We start from the raw sequence: 20,417 nt of genomic DNA, 5'->3' as shown, positions 1-20,417 counted from the left end.
TTTGTATGTAACATCTGATTGTTATCTGAATCTTTTCCTGTTGTGTTTTGTTGTTTTTAATAAACTTTAGTTTATTCTTCAAAAAATATAAAAGGAAGCTTGCTCATCTTAAAAACAAGGATCTGCTGAGGGTCTTTTGTCTCCTCCTGCTGGCCAAAGGTTGTATTTGCAGATTCACACCAGTGCTGCACGTGTGATGGTTCTTACCAAAATTACTGAGAGAACTCCTTACAGCAGGTCAGACCTGAGACCAAGAGAGCAAGTCTACAAACCCAGAGAATGTGTAAAGAAAACCACAGAACATAGATAAACACAGAATATATGGATAAACACTGAACAAAAAATAATAAACTCAGAGAACGTGTTGATAAATACAGAGAACTTGTCGAGAACGTAATGACTGATTTCAATGTGTGTCCCGGTTGAAGAGATTTTAATTAAAATGGTTCATTTTACTGTCAAAGCGGCACCATGTAAACTGAGCCCTGAGAGTTAATGTGTCCACTGGGGGCTCCTGTAGTTTAGTGACAGTGATGAAATATAATGAAAACAGCCGTGGTTTAAAACACAGCAGCTCTGCTCATTAAACTGAACAGAGCAACGGGTTTATATACAGCAACACAAACCAACACCTTCAAAATCCACTGTTTTCTGTACAGAGTTTGGTTCAAACTGAAAAACAATTCCCGTACATTTACAAAGAGACAAAAAAATTTCAGATCATACATGAAACCAGAGGAGCAGGAGGAGGTCACAGACCATCTGCCATGTTTAACATGTTCATCACATGATCGTTGAGGTCATCAGTTCATGGTCACTGATGCAGAGGAGGAAAAACTACTTCTACACAAACAGATCTTCATTAGTCTGCATTAAAAATAAATCAATAGATACAGTGAAAATATTCTCATTAATACAGTGATAATGATTAGGAGCAGCTGAATTTGTCCAGATGTTAGAAGGAACTGACGTTGCTCCACCTGTTAGGAACAACTGGTGTTGCCCAGATGTTAGAAGCAGCTGATGTTGTCCAGATGTTAGAAGGAGCTGATGTTGCTCCGCCTGTTAGGAACATCTGGTGTTGCCCAGATGTTAGAAGCTGCTGATGTTGCCCAGATGTTAGAAGGAACTGACGTTGCTCCACCTGTTAAGAACATCTGATGTTGCCCAGATGTTAAAAGCAGCTGATGTTGTACAGATGTTGCTCCCGTTAAGAGCAGGTGATTTTGTCCAGATGTTAGAAGCAGCTGATGTCGCTCCTCCTGTTAGGAGCAGCTGACGATGTCCAGATGTTAAGAGCAGCTGATGTTGTCAAGATGTTGCTCTTCTGCAGCCATGGCAGCGGCCTGCAGTGTTTCCGTGTCGCTCTGCAGTGGATTCAGCTGTTTCCTCTCACTGTGCATGTTGTTTTCATGACGCTTCAGATCTGACGCCTGAAAGCACAGAGTGACACTGAACATACCACGGGTACACATACACACTGTCAGCAGCAGTACTGTGAGTATTCGCAGTATCGGTAGTATCAGTCGTACCTTGGCAAAGGCCTTGGTGCAGGATGGACAGACGAACGGTTTCTCTCCCCTGTGTCTCCTCTCGTGATCCTTCAGGTGAGACTTGTGTTTAAACGCCTGCAGACAGACAGGTGAGACAAAGACAGGTGAGTCACAGACAGGTGAGTCACAGACAGGTAAGAGGCAGACAGGTGAGCTCACCTTGTCACACATCTGGCAGGCAAACGGTCTCTCGTTGCTGTGAACTCGTTCGTGTTTTTTCAGGTCAGGAGCTCGAATGAACGATTTCCCACAAACATCACACCTGTAAGGTTTAAAGCCCGTGTGGATCTTCAGGTGTTCTGGAACATACAGGTGAGGACGGAGCCAAACACTTTACCTCAGCTAAAGAATAAAAGCACATTAAACCATCCACAGCATCATACTGCTGTTTCTACAGAATGAACAGTAATCTAATCGTGTATCTGATTACACGATCAGGTGATCGCACCTGAGCGCAGGTGTGTTTGTACCTTTCAGGTGAGCGTGTGTGGTGAAAGCTTTGGTGCAGATCTCACAGGCAAACGGACGCTCTGCTGAATGAAGCTTTTCGTGTTTCCTAAAAACGGAGAGATGTTAACCAGGTGTGTCGACTGGGTGCGATGATCAGATGTACTGGCCAGGTGCACCAGTCAAGTGTGTTGACAGACGTGCGAAACAGGTGTAATGACCAGGTGTATGGTACGAACCTGAGTCTGCTCTCATCCAGGAAGGTCTTCCCACACACCTGACAGGCGAGTTGTTCTCGGTGTCCGTAAAGCAGGTATTCAAACTTCATGTCAGTTGTCGCTGTTGACCAACCAGGCGTTTGCTCGTCCTTCACCTCCCCCATACTGTCGGCAAACGTCAGCGTCTGGGTGGCGTGATGCTCGGCCCCCAGCTCCTTGGGCTCTGCCTCCATCTCCGTTACCACATCCTGGTCATAGCAGGTCACCTGTAGAGGTCACACAGGTGTGGACACAGGGGCTGTTTACCTGCTTGTACTTCTATCGTCGTAAGAACCAGTTTTAGCACTTGGGAGTGAAATTATTATTATTATAACTCCCCTCATTATTATTCCAAAGGGGAGACATTTTTAAAAACGAGGACAGAAGCAGCGTAGTAGATCAAATGTGTGAGTGCCTGCATGCGTGTACCTTGTGCACGTCTTCATTGGTCAGTTCTTTCAGGATTGCTTCCTGGACACGCAGTGCTGCACTGGGAGACTTATCTAGCTCCTGATTGGCTGACGCCTCGACGAGGTCATCGGTGGTGGGCGTGTCATCGTGCTCCCCGAGCACCTGAACACGAACACAATCATCGTAACAACTGGCACCTGGTAGAGCTCAAACCCCTGCCAAGGCCAAAGAACCCTACACACGTCTGTCTCTCTTCTAATAGAAAAATAAAAGGAAAAAGGAAGTGGTCTGATAATATAAATGATTTATTTGTCTTAAAACATAGTAAGTCATAAATATACGACATGAAAGGAAACAGATGTAAGCACTGCTAAATGCTGCTGGTGTCATATGCACGGTTACTTAGTAATAATAACAATAATAAGTAAAACTGTGCGTGCAATGTAGATTCAGCATTTTCTTCCACCAGATCCGGATTATTATTTGGATCTGCACCAAATTGTAAAACCTCATGGACCTCAACACCATAAATGTGTGACTTTTTTTTTTTCCCCCCCACATAAAAGTCCATACAGTATTTCCTGAGAAATTGACAAAAATGTGGGAAAACGCCCTCTCTCGCCACGTTGAGGAAAATGATAAAAAATTCCAGGATCTGCCCCAAAATTGTGTGTGTTCCTCCCTGGGCCAGGCCTCGTCCCTCCACCAAGTTGGTGCAAATCAGCTCAGTACTTTTTAAGTGTAATTGTGCTGACAAATAAACCAACAAAACAGACACAGGTGAAAACAAAGCATCCTCGGCAGAGGTAATAAATTATAGAATTTTAATAGTGGTGCGACAGATCTTTAACCATTGATCATCACTGATTAGTATAACCGTACCTCAGACTCAGCAGCCAACTGAGCTTCAGGCGGCAGCGCCATTTTTACGATGTCGTAGGGAAACTTCTCTTTGTCCTCTGATGACACGTCTCGTTTCTGAGGATTCATGAATGCATCATCATGTTTGTAGTTACTGACGAGTAGGAGGTGACAGGTGGAGGATAGGGGGGAGGGAGGGAGGCGTCTCCTCCTTCCCGCTCTCTCTGATCCCCCTCACTGTGTTTTAATGCTGAATTCAACATAGGCTGACAAGCACTCATCACCAAACTGCTGATAAAATCAACATAAATACAGGTTGTGAAAAGCAGCTCTGATGGGGTATGAAGTCGGCTTTGGAGTTGCCTGTCTGTACGAGTGTTACCTGAGAGCAGAGTTTGTCGAGGAAGCGGATGCCGAGGATCTGTCCTGATGACATCATGAGGTTAACGTCTCTCTTCTTGACGGAGATCTTTGCGGTGTACATGTAGTTCAACACCTCCTCAAAGATATCAGAGCGGATAAAGTCGATCTCAATCACAGACGAGTTGTCCACCTGACCAGACACACAGACACGCACCTTGTTTTTAAAGTACTTAGAGAGTACATTTTAGAATATTGGAAGGGTACAGGAAAGGCAGTTTTAAGTATTCAGAAAGTTCATGTGTTCATGTGTTACCTCATGTGTTACCTCAGATTTTGAAGTACTTGGACAGTACGTGTGTATATTTAGAAGGTACCCTGTGTTTTTAAAGAGTTTATTGAAGTAGTTGGATTGCACATGTGTAAATTTAGATAGAATGTTGTGTTTTTTTGAAATATTTGAGTGTACCTCGTGTTTTTTAAACAGTTTTTTGAAGTAGTTAGAGCAGGCGGCGAGTACGCAGCGGTGAGCGCGAAACTTCACATCTTCAACCACCACAGCGATGTCGCAGTGTTCGCCCTCCAGTCGCTGCTCATTCAGCAGCTTCAGGAAGATGCTCTTATGTTCGTCGTCCACGTACTTCACTGTCTCCGCCATCTGTGCACAGAAAACACTCAGGTAACGCAACATCAGGTGTTTACAAGCCAATTAAAGGCTCAGTTCCACCAAACCGACCCCAAACATCCTCCCAGTCTCAGTGGTGTAAAACCTGCGGACAGTTTGGGTTTATTGTGTCAATGTTTGGAGACTACTGTCATCACCTAAACACAAAGTACTCTAGTAGTTACTGCGTCAATAAACAGCTGCACATCAGTTCCCAACAATCACAACACATTAATAACAAGTAGAAACAGACACATCAGCTGTAAAAAGCAGCATGTTTCTCAGAATCAATCCCTCACTACTCCATTGTTCTTATTTACCCATCATTTTAATTGGTTTCACGCAGAAGAGTACAGCAGTCTATTGTAGCATCTGACTGTAACTCTGAGTGGAAAGTCAAAACTAACTGATAAAACAATAAAATGTTGTGTGAACTAGTTAACATATGACAGGGTTAGAGCTAACACCACAGTACTTCATGATTCAAAGATATTTTAACTTTCTGTCTTGGGCTGAACTTTGTGTTCTGATGTTTTATCAATGTGAAAGACACTGCAACTCACAAAACTACTGTTATTATTAATCAGCATTCATCTTAATGTAAAAATACTGCTGCAGTCACCTGACGGGTTTCTGTTACAGCCAATCAAATGCTGCCAGCTGTCATTCCAATTTCAAGTGAATGCATCATAACAATCCTTGTTCTGCCCTTGTATATTTCAAATATCAGACAATACTTCACTTTAACAATCAGGGTGTCCTTGATTAATCAGAAAAAAGAAATCAAAGAGGTGTTTCAGTTATTTACTCCACCCTCCATAAATGGACTGGACAAAGTAACAGAAACACCTGTCAGTATGACAGAACACCCTTCAACTCAGTCCACCAAAATGATCCTCCAGTGGAATCAACCCAAAGTGAACATCATGACCTTCATGGAGGAGGAGTTATTTCAGGATTGTTGGATTGGATTTAGTTTGAGACAGTTGGACCTAGTAAACTGGACACAGTGTTAGCATGGAGTCAGTTAGTTACACTGTGAACCACAACTCAAGCCTCGTTTTTTGTTTTTTTTTAAATCCTATATGTGTTTCCATTCAGTCAAACTGTCCCATTAGAAGCTGCTGAATCCGCTGTGATCAGCTCCTGTTGCAGTGTAGCCGTGGATGAACAGACAACTGTCACTGGGTCACTGTGACACTGAGGGAAACTTAAAAACATGAAGATTCTGAATGAAGTTCTGCAGCCTCTTTTTCCTCTGGAAGTTTATTCTGGAGGGACATCAGAGATCATGATGTCCTCAGGAAGTGGAAGTCACACTGGATCATATCAACACGTGTTACCTGAGGATCAGCCTGGGTGTCACTGGTTTCATGCTTCTTAAATATGGGAGTTAACCTGGGATCCGTGCAGGTGAGCTGCAGGGTGTCGGTGCATTGCTCAGAGTCTACGGCGGACTATTACCCCCCCCCCCCTCCCTGGTATCCAGTCCTCTTCGAATAGTTCATGTACCTCTACTACCGCGGACACGCGCACTGGAGCGTGTGCACGCTTAATGATGCCTTTAGCTGAACGGATGGAACAGAAAGGCTACCTGTTAGCATCGAGCTTACAGATGTCATTTTATTAATATTATTTTGTTACTTTGTTTACCTGAACCGACCGCGTTTTATCTGTCAACCCCCACAGACCGGGTATAAACCTGGACCCGGACCGTTAACGGACGCCAAGTCCTGTTTCTGCTCAGACCACAGTCCAATTTACACCGGACTGAAGCGGGCTAGGCTCATGCTCTAACAACTACGAGGCTAACGTTCATTTAACGGCGATCATATCCGGATCAAACCGTTTTAACTGTAAGCCAGAAAGCGTGTGAGTGAGAGAACAACGGTGTAAACTGTTTTTCAGACGGCGTAACGGTAGCTGTGTTCACTGGTGAGGCTAACATTAGCCTGTCACGTAAGGGAGCTAACATGCTAATTTAACGTTAAACAACGTAAACGTTACCGGCGGATAAACCGGCCTCCCGGACACAATTACAGCCGGCCGGTGTTTACTGGGCGATAACCGGCGGTGTTTGATAACCTTCACGTTCACAAAAATTGTCGGTGTTTAACGGGATTTGGGTGTTTGTGGTGAAATTTCGTGTTTTTGTTAAATGGCGGACGGTCTGGCCCGCGGCTCCGGTCTCACACAAAATGGCGTTTATCCGGTAAGTGTCCGCCACACAGACTGTCTCCGTTAAACCTGCTGATCGGCACCATCTCCGGCCGGACGGGGAGCGGGCCGCGTGCTCCGCCGTCCCCGGGACCGACACACAGGCACGCGAGCAGCGGCGGCGCCGCGGCCTCGGCGACACGAACGAGACGGAGCTCGAGCGGCCATGAACGGCTCGAGAGCGCGCAGACATCCCCGCGGAAACGGAGCCGTAGCGGGGGGACGGGGAGAGCGCGGGGCCGGGGGAGCGGGCTCTTACCGTCACAGAGGCCCGGGGTGAGTGTGTCCCTCTGGGTGTGTCAGCGCACCGGGAGCCGGGAAACACTTTGTCCGGTTGTTGTTGTTGTTGATGAGGACGAGCACCGAGCGGAAGGCCGCGCTTTGCGCCAGCACGCACACACTGCAGGAGCACGCAGGCAGCGCGCCAAACATCCTCTGAGCGCGACGGCGCAACACCTCTCACGCATGCGCCCTCCTCCGGGGACCGGGCCCTCTCTCGGATTGTTCGGATACTCACCTGTCTGCGTCATGGTCACCTGCGGGGCTGGATCATCAACCGGGCGAGTTGGGCAGCTACCCCCGGACTCCCCCAGGGGCCCCCAGGGGCCCCGGACTCCCCCAGGGGCCCCGGACCCCCGTTACCTCCACATCAGCTTTGTTACGTAATGTGATTAATCACCGATTAGTCAGAAATATGCCCCGCTGGAGCTACAGCAGGGCCTCCTACCTGTGGTCCTGGTCTTAATAGAGGGACTCTGTCAAAGTCTGGATTTAAGACGTGACAAGTGTTAGTGTATATTTGTCATTTTTCTGTCAAATAATTAACACAGAAAACCGAGTGTTTGTTCGACAAATAAATTGCGAGAAAACAGTGAACATGTCTGACTTATTCCCTGAAGCTAAAAACAATATTTTCTAATGTTGTGTTCTGACTGAGTAACAGAAGCTCAAACATGTTGAGTTCACAGCCAGAGAAAAAGGTGAAACCAGCCAATTTTTGGCTTTTTTCTTAAAAATGACTAATCAGTTATCAAAATTGCTGCCAGTAACTTTTCAAACAGTTAACTTATCGGTTATTCAGCTGATCAATCGGCTCCAGAGTCCTGGTCGTGAACCCTTTAGCTCACTGAAGGGCTTCAGCTCTCTACCGCCTGTGACAAAAGACATCTTTTAAATTCACTGTGATGACCTTAGTTTTCTCTCTTTGCTGGAGGTGCACGTGTATCCGTTCGGTTGCTGCTGTTCTTCAAAAAGATGAAGAAAAATCAACATCATGAATTAACACAGACGCTTGGTTCAAAAGAATTACCTGCTCTGAAAACTGCCTCTTTTTGTTTTTCCTTCAAATATACAGTATGTTTTACATCTTTTATCGCCAAGTTCCACTTTATATTATGACCCTTGACTGTTAAATACCGAGTCCTTGTCTGTGAAAACCCAAGACCTGATTCTCGTTCTCTAAAAGCTTTACACTTTGCTCAGTCTGATGATAAATGTCCGAAAGTGTGTGGACACCCCTGTGAATGTGATGTTTTTACCTTAAAATCGCATTCATTTACCAATGAAAGGTTATTTAAACAGGTATTTTAACCGAGTCTTGAGTAAATCATTGTTGGATAAATCAATCATCAGCAAAACTTTGAAGACACCGCCAACAGATTATATGCAGGTTCTTTAAGAAAGAAAAGCCCTTTAAAACTGGCCAACATTAAAGCCAGCTCAAAAACTTAAAGGGCCTTAATTAACTTAAATCTGGTTGGACTATTTTAAAGGATTTAAAAGGTAAAAGTGCTTTAAACTGGCAAATGAACACCATCCTTTCAGTTTCCTAGCAGTATAGAAAATTAATTATTTGATATAATCATTTAAATTAATGCGACCTGCCATAAAATGGATGGATTAACCAGTTGAAAATGTTTAAATCTTTTTACATTCATTTAAGTAGAGCAGCAGTTTGAAGTGTCAGATGTGGTTTCCTTCAGTGACAAACGGATTCACAGAAGAGAAACCAGCTTCAGAGCTTCATTATCGTCTGCTCATCACAAACTGTACCTTAAAGGACCTTCATTATTCTAAGTTTGTAAAAATATGTATAAGATTGTTGTTAGGGTAAGTGATCTATTGTCCATTCAACTGAGTAACAGCAAATCAAAACTTTGACATTAAAACTCTTTAATATCACTGTTTTACAATGAGGAAAGGAGGTGTTCAGTTTCTTAGATGTTTGATTTTGAAGAAATTTAAAAAATCTTCCTAGATCAAGTCTAGCTGCTAACTCTTGAAAGGACAGGAACTGACATGAGAGTCTGAAACATTCAGGGAAAAGAATAATAATATACTCTAAGTTCAGAGACATGAAAAAATATATTTCGATTCCTTTTTTTTTTTAGGTTTTCTAAAAGCCTAAACTACTTTTCCAAACTCCGTCTCCTCCCATATCAGACTGTTGCTGTGGCAACGGCAGTTAAACCACATACTGTGCTCCCTTGCAACATCAGAACTACACTACCCACAATCCCTTGCATCAGGCAGAGGTACAAAAAAAAAAAAAAAAAAAGGTACAGGTACTTTCAATCTGTCCTAATCAATAATCCATCACAGTCCATTTGAACTGATGATAGCGTTTGATAAATGTCTGTGATATAACGGATCATAAAAGGTATAAATATGTCACGATCTATAAGTATTGATCAGCTATCCGCATTGATTAGATATCGGATTAGACTCTAGATCAGCTGCTTGTCTCTGTCCAAGAGGGCGGCAGAGCCAGGTGAGCTCCCAGTTGCCAATCAGAGCAGCTCATACTGCCGCAGGTGCATGCGCTGGATGATGTCACGACAGTCGTTGAAGACGCGGCGGATGTTCTCTGTGTCAATGGCGCAGGTGAAGTGAGGATAACAGTAATGTTTCCCATCGCCGCTTGCCGTGCTGATCCTCTGAGAAACATGGGAGTTAACGTGTTAGTGTCAACATGTCAGTTCCAACGTGTCCGTTACCGTTCATTCATTCATTCTCTGCCTACCTTTGTCATCTTACTAACACTCTTGTCCCTTCAGACCCTGCCACGCCCCCTCCCGCCGTGCGGCAACCCCACCCCTCCCTCTTCTCTAAGCCACCTGACTCTTCCCCGCCCACCTACTCACCTGTTCCTAATTACCCAATCAGCTCCTGGTATATATACCGGCCCATTTCCGCGCATTCTCTGCCAGACTGTCTATTGTGCTTTCCACGCTGTAGCTATCCAGCCTCTTTCATTCATTCATTCATTCATTCATTCATTCCATTCCATTCCATTCATCCATGTAGTAAAAATACCAATACCACAGGATAAAAACACTAAATACTCCATTAAAAGTGAAAGACCTGCAGCAAAATGTACTTTAAGCATCAAAAGTAGAAAATTAATGAAGTAAAGCTACTCATTATGCAGAATGGCACCCGTCAGTCATATATAACAACAACGACAGAAATAATAACGATATTAAATAATAATAATAATATTAAATAATGATAATGCTTGTGCTTCACTCGAGGACTATGATTACTGCATGAAAGAGCGCAGAACTGGAAGCTTGTCTTTACCAGAAACTCGTCTCTGATGAAGAACTTGGCTCGGGTCACTCTGGGGTCTTCATCAGCATCTGGAACAGCTGGAAACAAAAACACATGGATGTCAGGAGGTGCTGTTTATGTCTTATATCTGCTGTTATACACTTAAGTAAGAAGTATTCACATCCTTCACCAAAGTAAAAGTATAAATACAACAATGTATAAATATTCAGTATAGCCCGTTAAAATTAAGATTACTGCACCCAATATCCTACTTAAGTAAAAGTACACAAATATTATCAGCTTCATGTAGTAAATGTGCTTCATGTAGTTCCAGTATCACAGTAAAAGTACTTCCTGTAGTTCCAGTATCACAGTAAAAGTACTTCATTGTGCAGGGAACTGTCTCCTGTGACTGGTCTCTGATTCTCAGATCATTGATCCTGAGTCACGTTGGCTTCAGCAGCGTTTTACTGCTGGAGCTGCTCCAGGTGGAGCTGCTTTTAGCTACGTCATATACAGGGAAAGAGTTTAGTCCACTGGTTCCCAACCTAGGGGTCGGGCCCCTCCAGAGGGTCACCGGGTAAATCTGAGGGGTCGTCAGATGATTCATGGGAGAGGGAAGGGGAAAAAAACAGTTCTGATTCACTGGTCTTTTTAGTGAAATATTGGATCATTTGAACAGTTAGCGAAATAAAACCACATGAGAAGTTTAGAGGAGAAATAAAAACTAACAACACAGATATTTGAACATTTTGAACAACAACTGATTTGATCTTTAACAGTGCATTGTAATTCATAAGCTCACCACACCAGTAACTACAGCTGTTAAATAAATGTAGTGCAGTGAAAGAACAATACTTCCCTCTGAAATAAAGCAGAGTAGAAGTATAAAGCAGAAAAATACAACTATTCTACTGCAGTACAAATACCTCAGAACTGTACTTAAGTACAATACCACTGTTTATACATGTGTGTATAAATATTGTATGTCTGTATTTATACCATCAACAGCTACTTGGTAGTTTTTGTATTCAGGGAAATAATCCTCCAGTTTAGATTTTCCAGCAAGAATCTTTTCAGCCAGCATGTCCTGTTTGTTCAGGAACAAGATCACCGAGATGGTCTTCAGAAACCTGCAGCCAATCACAGAGCAGAGAGCGTTAACTACAGCCAATCACAGAACAGGGTGGGTTAACTCCAGCCAGTCACAGAGAAGAGAGGGTTAAGTGATGAACCTGTTGGTCCAGATGGATCTGAACAGGTCCAGAGATTCTCGTAGCCGATTGGTGGAGTTGTCTTCTCTGATCACCATGTTGTAGCTGCTGCTGGCTGCTACGAAGATGATGGCCGTCACATCTGAACGCAGAGAAGAAACACAGACTGTTCCCTCACATCTGTGGTCAGTTCTTGTTACACATTTTTTAATAAGTGTGTTTTTTTTCTCACCGTTGAAACACTGAATCCACTTCCTCCGTTCATCCCTCTGACCTCCTACATCAAACATACTGACAGGCAGAAAACAAATGTGTGTAAACTTTCAGTACGTGGCGCAGTAACAATCTGTATCTGTCTAACAGGCCATTCACACATACAGACTCAAACACTGGGACAGAGACGGGCTACTGTTCACTGTGAATGCAGCTGTGAAGAGTTCCCCAAGTCTGTGCTCCTCTGAAGCGTCTCTTCAGGGTTCCTGAACAGAACCTCAGGACTCTCCTGGATAATGGACCCACCCTGCAGGTTCATGATCTGACCTCCCGCTTCAACCCTTCACACTTCGGTCTAAATACTACACTACCCATGAGCCTTGCCTGCCGTTGCCAAGGAGACACAGCCGGTCAAAGCTCTTCATTGTTACAGCAATTGACAAATCTCAACATCTGCTGAACTCTGTCGGATCTGATCGAGGATTCATCAGAGAACTGCGAAGCTCTGTGATTGGACGTTTCTTGCTGAAATGCACCCTGGGAGTTGCAGTTGACTTGTCTCCTTCGGTGTCTACGTCCACAGCTTCATTAGCTTTGACTTTTGATAAAGAATCCGATATTTTCTGACGTTTTGTTCTGACACTGGAGGCAGGAGAGTTTCATGTTGTCGTCGCCTGTGGGAAAAATAAACTGGACTGTTACTGCAGGAACGTGGAGTGTCTGAAATAACTCCTCACAGCTCTATGGGAGCTGGTGTTGCAGACTGCTGCTGCGTGCTAATTTACAGAGATTTAAATGACGTGACCAGACGAGAGCCAATCAGACTTTAATAGAAGAGCAGCAGAAAATCTGTCCATTTAACAGTACCACCGAACTCCGACATACTGAGATGCTCACGGGAAGGACTCTGCAAATAGTCAGACAATACAACGTCTGATTTTAGATGAGAGTCACATTTCTTAACACTTAACACTGTAGCTCTTTGTCCTGTTTTTATTGGTAGTAGTTTTGATTTGCAGTTTATGTTGTCTGGTTTGTGATCCCATGTTTTTTTTGTTTTTCTCAATACACAGCTGCTGATCTGATCCCAAACCGATCCAATCAATGAGTTCTACAACGATCCATTTCTAACTTTACCCAACAACAGAGTCTGAAGCTCTCTGACTGGATGATTCTTACAGCAGTGACGTCTGGGAGGTGTAGTTTGTAGTTCTGGGCACAGTCTGTTACTATTGACTTTTTTTCATTAAAAACATTTATTTAATTGTGACACAAATTAGAAAAGCAGCAGTCCAGGTAGAGGAGACAGGTGATTGGTGCAGGTGGACAGAGGGGGTGGGGCTAAAGACACTCACTGGAAGTTGACCTTGTCCACCTGAAACCTGGTTTCAAAAATCCCTGAAGTCAAAACTCTGCAACGCAACAAATCCTGCAGGAGAGGAAGAAGACAATGTTTTGACTGTAAGCCCGGTAACAGTTGAGTCGTCATGGAGGCTGCAAGTTGATTGGTCAATTTGTTACCTGGTCAGTAGGTGTGTAGTCCGTCCTCCTGACTGAGTCCAACTTGTCCAGGAAGCTGTAAAACACACACACACACACACACAGACACACACACACACACACACACACACACACACAAAAAAGGTGTTCATGTAGCATTTTACTGTGACATCACAGGCCTTTTCAGCCAATCATCTGCCTCTGCCAATACCTCCAGCCCACTGTGAGCTGTGATAGGTCCGTCAGGATAGGTGGAGCATTCTGATTGGTCTGCTGGGATTAAAAATGTTACAGTTGTACTGAGTGATGAAGTGGTGCAAATGTGGTTGTGTGTGCGCGTGTGTGTGTGCGTGTGTGTGTGTGTGTGTGTGTGTACTTGTGTTACAAATGTTATGTGGGCCCCTCATTCTTTTTGGCAGGTCCCTATGACATGAATCATTGTAGGGTGAAGACCTGGTTTAAAGTGAGATTAGGTTATGGCTGGTTAATGTAGTGTTAACTTTAGGCAAAGGTTAGGTTAAGCCTCCAGGTCAGGCATGTAAGTCAACGTAATATCATGCGTCATCTTACTACTGAGCACAGTCGATCAGCTGATATTCGTTGGCGCGTTCGAAACACGCCTTCACACCATCGTCCTCCCACAGCTTCTGAGCATGCTCAAAGAACTCCTGACAGACAGAAGGACAGACAGTTTAATTTTAACTAGACAGCGAGTATAAGGTCCTGTTAGTGTCCCCTACAGGCTGCAGACCTTACTACAGCCACAATTTCAGCTAAATCTGACCAGGAGATGGAGCATAAGTCTGCCTTAAACCTTAACGCCTGAAGAAAAAACACTAATTAAAATAAACCCAACCCCAAGAGTTGGGTCAAAACTCCAAAAATGTGAGGCCCCAAAATTCTGGTGAAAACCACAAAATTCAGGTAAAAGAAATAAAAATTCAATGATGACACAAGATTTCAGGTAAGACCTGACATAAAAACTAAGATCTGACGCAAAAAAGAAAATTCCCGTGAGCCCTGACTTAAACATTTGGGAGCAGACACGAAAAGGTTATTAAAACATCCGAAATGTGGGTGAGGGAACCTCTTTATGATGATGCGGTATTTTCGTGAGGTTCAGTGGCTTCAGCTCTTATTTTGAAATGTAGAAAAGACAATTAAAACGGCACTTTCTTTCCGGGTCCTGTTGGCATCCTGTGCAGAGCTCATCACATCCTGATTGATCTGTTCGTAGAATCTGAACCGCAGAGGAGCTAAACATGTGAAGGTTGTCCTGAGGGTGGCGCTAGAGGATTTTACAGTCTGAATATTGTGTATGAAGAGAATGTTTGTACCTTGATAAACTGCGAATAATCTCATTATAACACATCAAAGTCTCTGGAGGCCCATTGTATTTACAGTTCATCTTTATGACTTATCATGAGTCACATGCTCCATTAAAGCCTGCACCCATGTCTGCAGTCACATGTATTTCTCCAGGTAAATGCTTCAGTGTGACATCATCTGATTGGACAGCAGTGACAGCACTCGTGTGCACAGTGTGTGTATCCAGTCAACCAATCGGCAGCAGCGTCAGGGACAATAGAAAAAAAGTGAAAGAGTTTAGAGGAGACACAGGAAGACGCTTGTTTTGTCTCTTTGTCATCCTCAGAGACTGGAGATGTTTGGATAATGAGGCCTCAGGTGAGAAACACACAGACACACACACACACTCAGGTGTGTGTGTCCTGTGTGGTTTCAGTCCCAGGTTAACTCGTTACATCATGTCATTAACATCATTAAAACAAACAAGCTCTTAGCCAACTCTCCTGGTGCTGCTTTAAAGGAACAGTTCACCTGTTTTATTTAGGTACCTGCAGTCACACGATCAGACGGGGGAGTTCTCACACCACTTCACCTGTTAATGGCTGACAACAGGTGAGACGCGTTGTTAAATGTTCCACCTGCAGCAGCCGAATCAGGATTTGCACATTATTTATTGTTACACGGTGTGTAGAGCACAACCACACAGTACACACTGTACTACAGAGGAGCTGTCAGCACGGTACCAGGTGTACAGGCAGCTCCTCGGGTTTTAGTTTCTACAGGTGAGATTCGTCAGACATGTTTTGATTTACTTTAGTTTGGATAAGCCCGTGAGCCAGCTGTTAACAGCAGGTAAACCTTTGTTCACCTCACTTCTCTGAAGTCTCTACATTCATTTTGTGTTTCTTGTCTAGATTTGTGAATCTAACCATCATCCTCTAAACAATGTGTGTAACGTTGCTTCCGTCTAACACCTACACTCAGTCTCCACTTCACAGTGCTGGAATGTAACTAAGTACAATTTTGAGGTACTTGAACTTTACTTAGGTCTTTTCTTTTCCTGCTACTTTAGACTCCACCACATTTCAGAGGGAAAACTAACCGAGTTGATAACCACTGTCATGTGACCGCTTAGTGTGATGACCGTTGTCAGGCTCAGTGAAGCCAGAGATAACCAAAGATAGCCTGAGGATGTTGAACTTGCTTCGTACCTCAGGACTCTGACGGACAGGTTTCTTGGTAAAGCCATAGAAAAGGTGAAACCCTGCACGGCCGCCATAGTGATGGAGGTTTGTTTCCTTCTGCCTACAACCAAGATTCATTTGTAGCTTCGGCAGCGGTAGATCCACCAACACAAACAGTCGAACACCTGACGCACATCAGTCCTGACACGCTTTACCTGCGTGGTCCTGTCTGTGTGTGTGTGTTACAGCGTGTGGCGTGTGTGTGTGTGTGTGTGTGTGTGTGTGTGTGTGTGTGTGTGTGTGTGTGTGTGTGTGTGTGTGTGTGTGTGTGTGTGTGTGTGTGTGTGTGTGTGTGTGTGTGTGTGTGTGTGTGTGTGTGAGTGTGTGTGTGTGTGTGTGTGTGTGTGTGTGTGTGTGTGTGTGTGTGTGTGTGTGTGTGTGTGTGTGTGTGTGTGTGTGTGTGTGTGTGTGTGTGTGTGTGTGTGTGTGTGTGTGTGTGTGTGTGTGTGTGTGTGTGTGTGTGTGTGTGTGTGTGTGTGTGTGTGTGTGTGTGTGTGTGTGTGTGTGTGTGTGTGTGTGTGTGTGTGTGTGTGTGTGTGTGTGTGTGTGTGTGTGTGTGTGTGTGTGTGTGTGTGTGTGTGTGTGTGTGTGTGTGTGTGTGTGTGTGTGTGTGTGTGTGTGTGTGTGTGTGTGTGTGTGTGTGTGTGTGTGTGTGTGTGTGTGTGTGTGTGTGTGTGTGTGTGTGTGTGTGTGTGTGTGTGTGTGTGTGTGTGTGTGTGTGTGTGTGTGTGTGTGTGTGTGTGTGTGTGTGTGTGTGTGTGTGTGTGTGTGTGTGTGTGTGTGTGTGTGTGTGTGTGTGTGTGTGTGTGTGTGTGTGTGTGTGTGTGTGTGTGTGTGTGTGTGTGTGTGTGTGTGTGTGTGTGTGTGTGTGTGTGTGTGTGTGTGTGTGTGTGTGTGTGTGTGTGTGTGTGTGTGTGTGTGTGTGTGTGTGTGTGTGTGTGTGTGTGTGTGTGTGTGTGTGTGTGTGTGTGTGTGTGTGTGTGTGTGTGTGTGTGTGTGTGTGTGTGTGTGTGTGTGTGTGTGTGTGTGTGTGTGTGTGTGTGTGTGTGTGTGTGTGTGTGTGTGTGTGTGTGTGTGTGTGTGTGTGTGTGTGTGTGTGTGTGTGTGTGTGTGTGTGTGTGTGTGTGTGTGTGTGTGTGTGTGTGTGTGTGTGTGTGTGTGTGTGTGTGTGTGTGTGTGTGTGTGTGTGTGTGTGTGTGTGTGTGTGTGTGTGTGTGTGTGTGTGTGTGTGTGTGTGTGTGTGTGTGTGTGTGTGTGTGTGTGTGTGTGTGTGTGTGTGTGTGTGTGTGTGTGTGTGTGTGTGTGTGTGTGTGTGTGTGTGTGTGTGTGTGTGTGTGTGTGTGTGTGTGTGTGTGTGTGTGTGTGTGTGTGTGTGTGTGTGTGTGTGTGTGTGTGTGTGTGTGTGTGTGTGTGTGTGTGTGTGTGTGTGTGTGTGTGTGTGTGTGTGTGTGTGTGTGTGTGTGTGTGTGTGTGTGTGTGTGTGTGTGTGTGTGTGTGTGTGTGTGTGTGTGTGTGTGTGTGTGTGTGTGTGTGTGTGTGTGTGTGTGTGTGTGTGTGTGTGTGTGTGTGTGTGTGTGTGTGTGTGTGTGTGTGTGTGTGTGTGTGTGTGTGTGTGTGTGTGTGTGTGTGTGTGTGAGTGTGTGTGTGTGTGTGTGTGTGTGTGTGTGTGTGTGTGTGTGTGTGTGTGTGTGTGTGTGTGTGTGTGTGTGTGTGTGTGTGTGTGTGTGTGTGTGTGTGTGTGTGTGTGTGTGTGTGTGTGTGTGTGTGTGTGTCTCATCTATGGGATTCATCCTGTTTCTACGGGAGAGAGAGAGAACCCTGCCTTCATTAATGCAGCAGGAGCTGAACATGTTCTAGGCACTATGGGTCTATATGCAGCCCTTTAAGTAAGACTTGAGCACTGGTGGACTTCATGGTCCAGGAGAAGATCCCCCATCAGCGGTGAAGATGACACAGCAGTCAGGAAAATACTGGACTCAAAGGATAAACTTTTTCCTCTGGACCAGGAGAAAGTGAAGGGATGGAAACAGTCTCTGAGATCCAGCAAGACTGTGGATCAGTGTTGCTGATATTATTCAGTGTTGGGCGGGGTCAGGATTCTCAGACTGATAGACCTCTCACCTGTCTCACCTGTAACCCCACAGGTACAGAGGAGTGTATCTAACATTAAACACGGCTGGCGCATTCAAACCAAACATTTCAAGTTTGACTCACTCAGCGTTGAAGCCATCTACATGAAGAATCCTCATCTGTTTCACTATGGTGCTTTTACCTGATTCTCCTGCACCTACAGACAGACAGGCAGTTAGACAGGCAGACAGGTGGACAGACAGACGGACGTGCAGACAGACAGGTGTCTCACCCAGCAGTAACAGTCTGTGTGTAGCTTTATAAGCCTGTCTCTCTTTCTGCAGCTGTTTCTCGATCTTCTTGTTGGCTTCTCTCTTTGCTTTTTCATCCAGTCGTTCTTCCTCCGTCTTCCCTCCCAGACAGCCCATCTCAACTGGAACCACAAAAACCAGTAAATAACCAACTGAAACCAGTTGATAACATATTGAAACCAGTAATCAACCAACCGAAACCAGCATAAAACCAACTGAAACCATTTCATTTCAGGCTCATTTGATGGAGAAAGAGGCGGTAAACAGAGAATTGCACGACAATTATCCGATGCAGTGGATCACAGCACTTAGAGCTACTGCTGATTTCCAATGCCCGTCCCGAGAAGAGCCTTTAAAATAAGAAAAGATGTTTACAGTCAGACTTAAACTATGTGGTTTAGCCTATAAAAACAGTAGTACGACTTTCTAAAATACACATACAGTCACATACAGACACATGAAGCCTATATACATACAGTATGCATATATACACAAATATACATAGCTAACCCAATGACAACAGTCGGAAAGGAGCAAATCTGCATAACGAGAACTTTCTCTTTAAGTCGCCTATATTAACAATAATCTCCTGATTCTACTGAACTTAATTATTGAAAATTGAACAACACCAGATGCATTTGAATGCTGTATAATTATGAAAGCAAAATTTATTCCAGGAAACTACATTTATTTTTGCTTTTCAAACGCTCCCAGCTATATCATCTTAAGTTACTTAGTCCCCTAAAATAACCTTTTTCTGAACATTGTAATAACTGACATCGTGCAACAATATCCGCACTGGAAAAGAAAAGGACAAGAAAGAAAAATAAAAGAAACGAGAAAAAACAAAGGAAATAATGAAAAAGAAAGAGTATAAAAAGAAGGGATGAGACAAAAAGAAAAGACAAAATAAGGAAAATAAATGAGTAGATTAAGCGAAAAGAACAAAGAAAGACAACACGACTCGATCAATCCACAGAAAAGAAATTCACACGTTACATCTGAACCAGAAACAGCAACGTTTACTGTTGAATCTGGATTAAATCAGAAAATCAATCAGTTTTTCAAACTGTAAAACATTTTGTTGACGACACTGTTTCAGTTTTACTTGAACAGAACTTGGAATTTTACTCATAACAGTGTATTTTGACATCCCAGTACTGCTAATCCTACCACTACTGCTGACACCAGTAAACCCAGTATGCAACCGGCTGGTCCCAGTGCAGCCTGGTCGTACTGACCTGTTGAGCTGTTGGTGATCACCGACCCGTCACGTCTCAGCAGGTCCTGATCAGTCCGTCTTTCTGCCCCTCCATCAAAGTCCAACAAGAAAAAAAGAAAAACAGTAACAGCAGCTCCTCAATTAATCAGCATCGCCTGTCTGTCCTCGAGCAGTCCAGCTCAGGTCCAGTCCAGAAACAGAACCAGTTCTCCCGGTGGTTTTCTTTCTTCTGTTAAACAGCGAGGAGAGAAACACCTGAGCTGCTCTCTCTCTCCCCCATCTGTCTCCAACCCCCCTCCCCCTCTCTCCCCCTGCTCCCCCCTCCTCTCCCCTCCCAGTCTCTAATAGCGCCTCATTAGACGTCTCTGTCTTTTCTTTGGGGGATTTTGCTTTTTTTTGCTCTAGTGTCAGTTTGCTGCCTGACAACCAGCAGCTGGATCCACAAGCACAAACTCCTGGTTTGACTCTGGACTCTGCAGGACCAGAACTGACTCTTGACCAGCTGACGGGAGGTTAGAGGTCAGGTGAGGCTGACACTGACACTCTGATCGTACTCATCGTCGTAGTCAGGATGAAGATTAATTTCCCGACGTCCAATGACATTTGCAGGGTCACATTTTCTGTAGCTAGATCTGATAAAGAACCTGATCCAGGTGATGGAAATTTAAAGCTGCAACAAGCTGCTACTGAGAAAAGAAATCTTTAACCTCCGGGTATAACTTGTCCGGGCCGATGTCCGCATTGCTGTGTGGTGTTTCCTTCAACATGTTACTAATGCTTACATTTGTGTTTATCTCATCACCTCCACAGGCTGTTTCTGACTCAGTTACTGTCTCCATTTAAAAAAAGAAGAAAACAGTGGATTTACAGGTGAAAAGTAAAAGCCAGAAGAAATTCTGTGTAACTACACCTGTAGATGTTCAGACGACCTGTGGCCTCACTCTCACTACAGGACACTGAGCCCCTTTTTAAATACAGACCACTTTTTAGTTGGTTTTGGACGATTCACAGTG

At 44.3% G+C, this 20,417-nt stretch overlaps 2 protein-coding genes across 2 annotated transcripts; both read right to left on the bottom strand.

The window, feature by feature from the left end:
• Positions 1-416: 416 nt before the first annotated feature.
• On the bottom strand, positions 417-7,260 carry zbtb14 (zinc finger and BTB domain containing 14). Its single transcript, XM_040126950.1, has 10 exons — positions 7,030-7,260; positions 4,359-4,547; positions 3,912-4,082; positions 3,551-3,646; positions 2,687-2,830; positions 2,240-2,484; positions 2,024-2,109; positions 1,713-1,852; positions 1,533-1,628; positions 417-1,433 (listed from the first exon to the last, which is right to left on the bottom strand). Exons 2-10 carry the CDS (start codon positions 4,545-4,547, stop codon positions 1,293-1,295), a joined length of 1,308 nt encoding a protein of 435 aa, XP_039982884.1. The 5' UTR covers positions 7,030-7,260; the 3' UTR covers positions 417-1,292.
• Positions 7,261-8,867: 1,607 nt separating this feature from the next.
• Positions 8,868-19,668, bottom strand: LOC120790220 (guanine nucleotide-binding protein G(olf) subunit alpha-like). The gene is made up of 12 exons (XM_040127579.1): positions 19,424-19,668; positions 18,164-18,304; positions 18,016-18,088; positions 15,769-15,862; positions 13,820-13,917; positions 13,271-13,325; positions 13,105-13,178; positions 11,769-11,827; positions 11,558-11,678; positions 11,325-11,455; positions 10,353-10,420; positions 8,868-9,706 (listed from the first exon to the last, which is right to left on the bottom strand). Exons 2-12 carry the CDS (start codon positions 18,297-18,299, stop codon positions 9,560-9,562), a joined length of 1,056 nt encoding a protein of 351 aa, XP_039983513.1. The 5' UTR covers positions 18,300-18,304; positions 19,424-19,668; the 3' UTR covers positions 8,868-9,559.
• Positions 19,669-20,417: the final 749 nt, after the last annotated feature.

Source organism: Xiphias gladius, chromosome 5, assembly GCF_016859285.1.
Source record: "Xiphias gladius isolate SHS-SW01 ecotype Sanya breed wild chromosome 5, ASM1685928v1, whole genome shotgun sequence".
NCBI classification, from domain to species: domain Eukaryota; kingdom Metazoa; phylum Chordata; class Actinopteri; order Istiophoriformes; family Xiphiidae; genus Xiphias; species Xiphias gladius.
The sequence above is the reverse complement of the archived record's forward strand: the minus strand, read 5'-3'. Positions and strand labels throughout refer to the sequence as shown.

Coding starts and splice junctions, on each gene's coding strand:
- zbtb14 (XM_040126950.1), bottom strand. CDS start 4,547: ATGGCGGAGACAGTGAAGTACGTGGACGACGAACATAAGAGCATCTTC. Junction 2,485..2,686: donor CCAATGAAGACGTGCACAAG/GTACACGCATGC, acceptor TGACCTCTACAG/GTGACCTGCTATGACCAGGA. Junction 2,110..2,239: donor CTGGATGAGAGCAGACTCAG/GTTCGTACCATA, acceptor CTCCGTTTTTAG/GAAACACGAAAAGCTTCATT.
- LOC120790220 (XM_040127579.1), bottom strand. CDS start 18,299: ATGGGCTGTCTGGGAGGGAAGACGGAGGAAGAACGACTGGATGAAAAA. Junction 18,089..18,163: donor ACACAGACTGTTACTGCTGG/GTGAGACACCTG, acceptor GTCTGTCTGTAG/GTGCAGGAGAATCAGGTAAA. Junction 11,456..11,557: donor AGATCCATCTGGACCAACAG/GTTCATCACTTA, acceptor GATTGGCTGCAG/GTTTCTGAAGACCATCTCGG.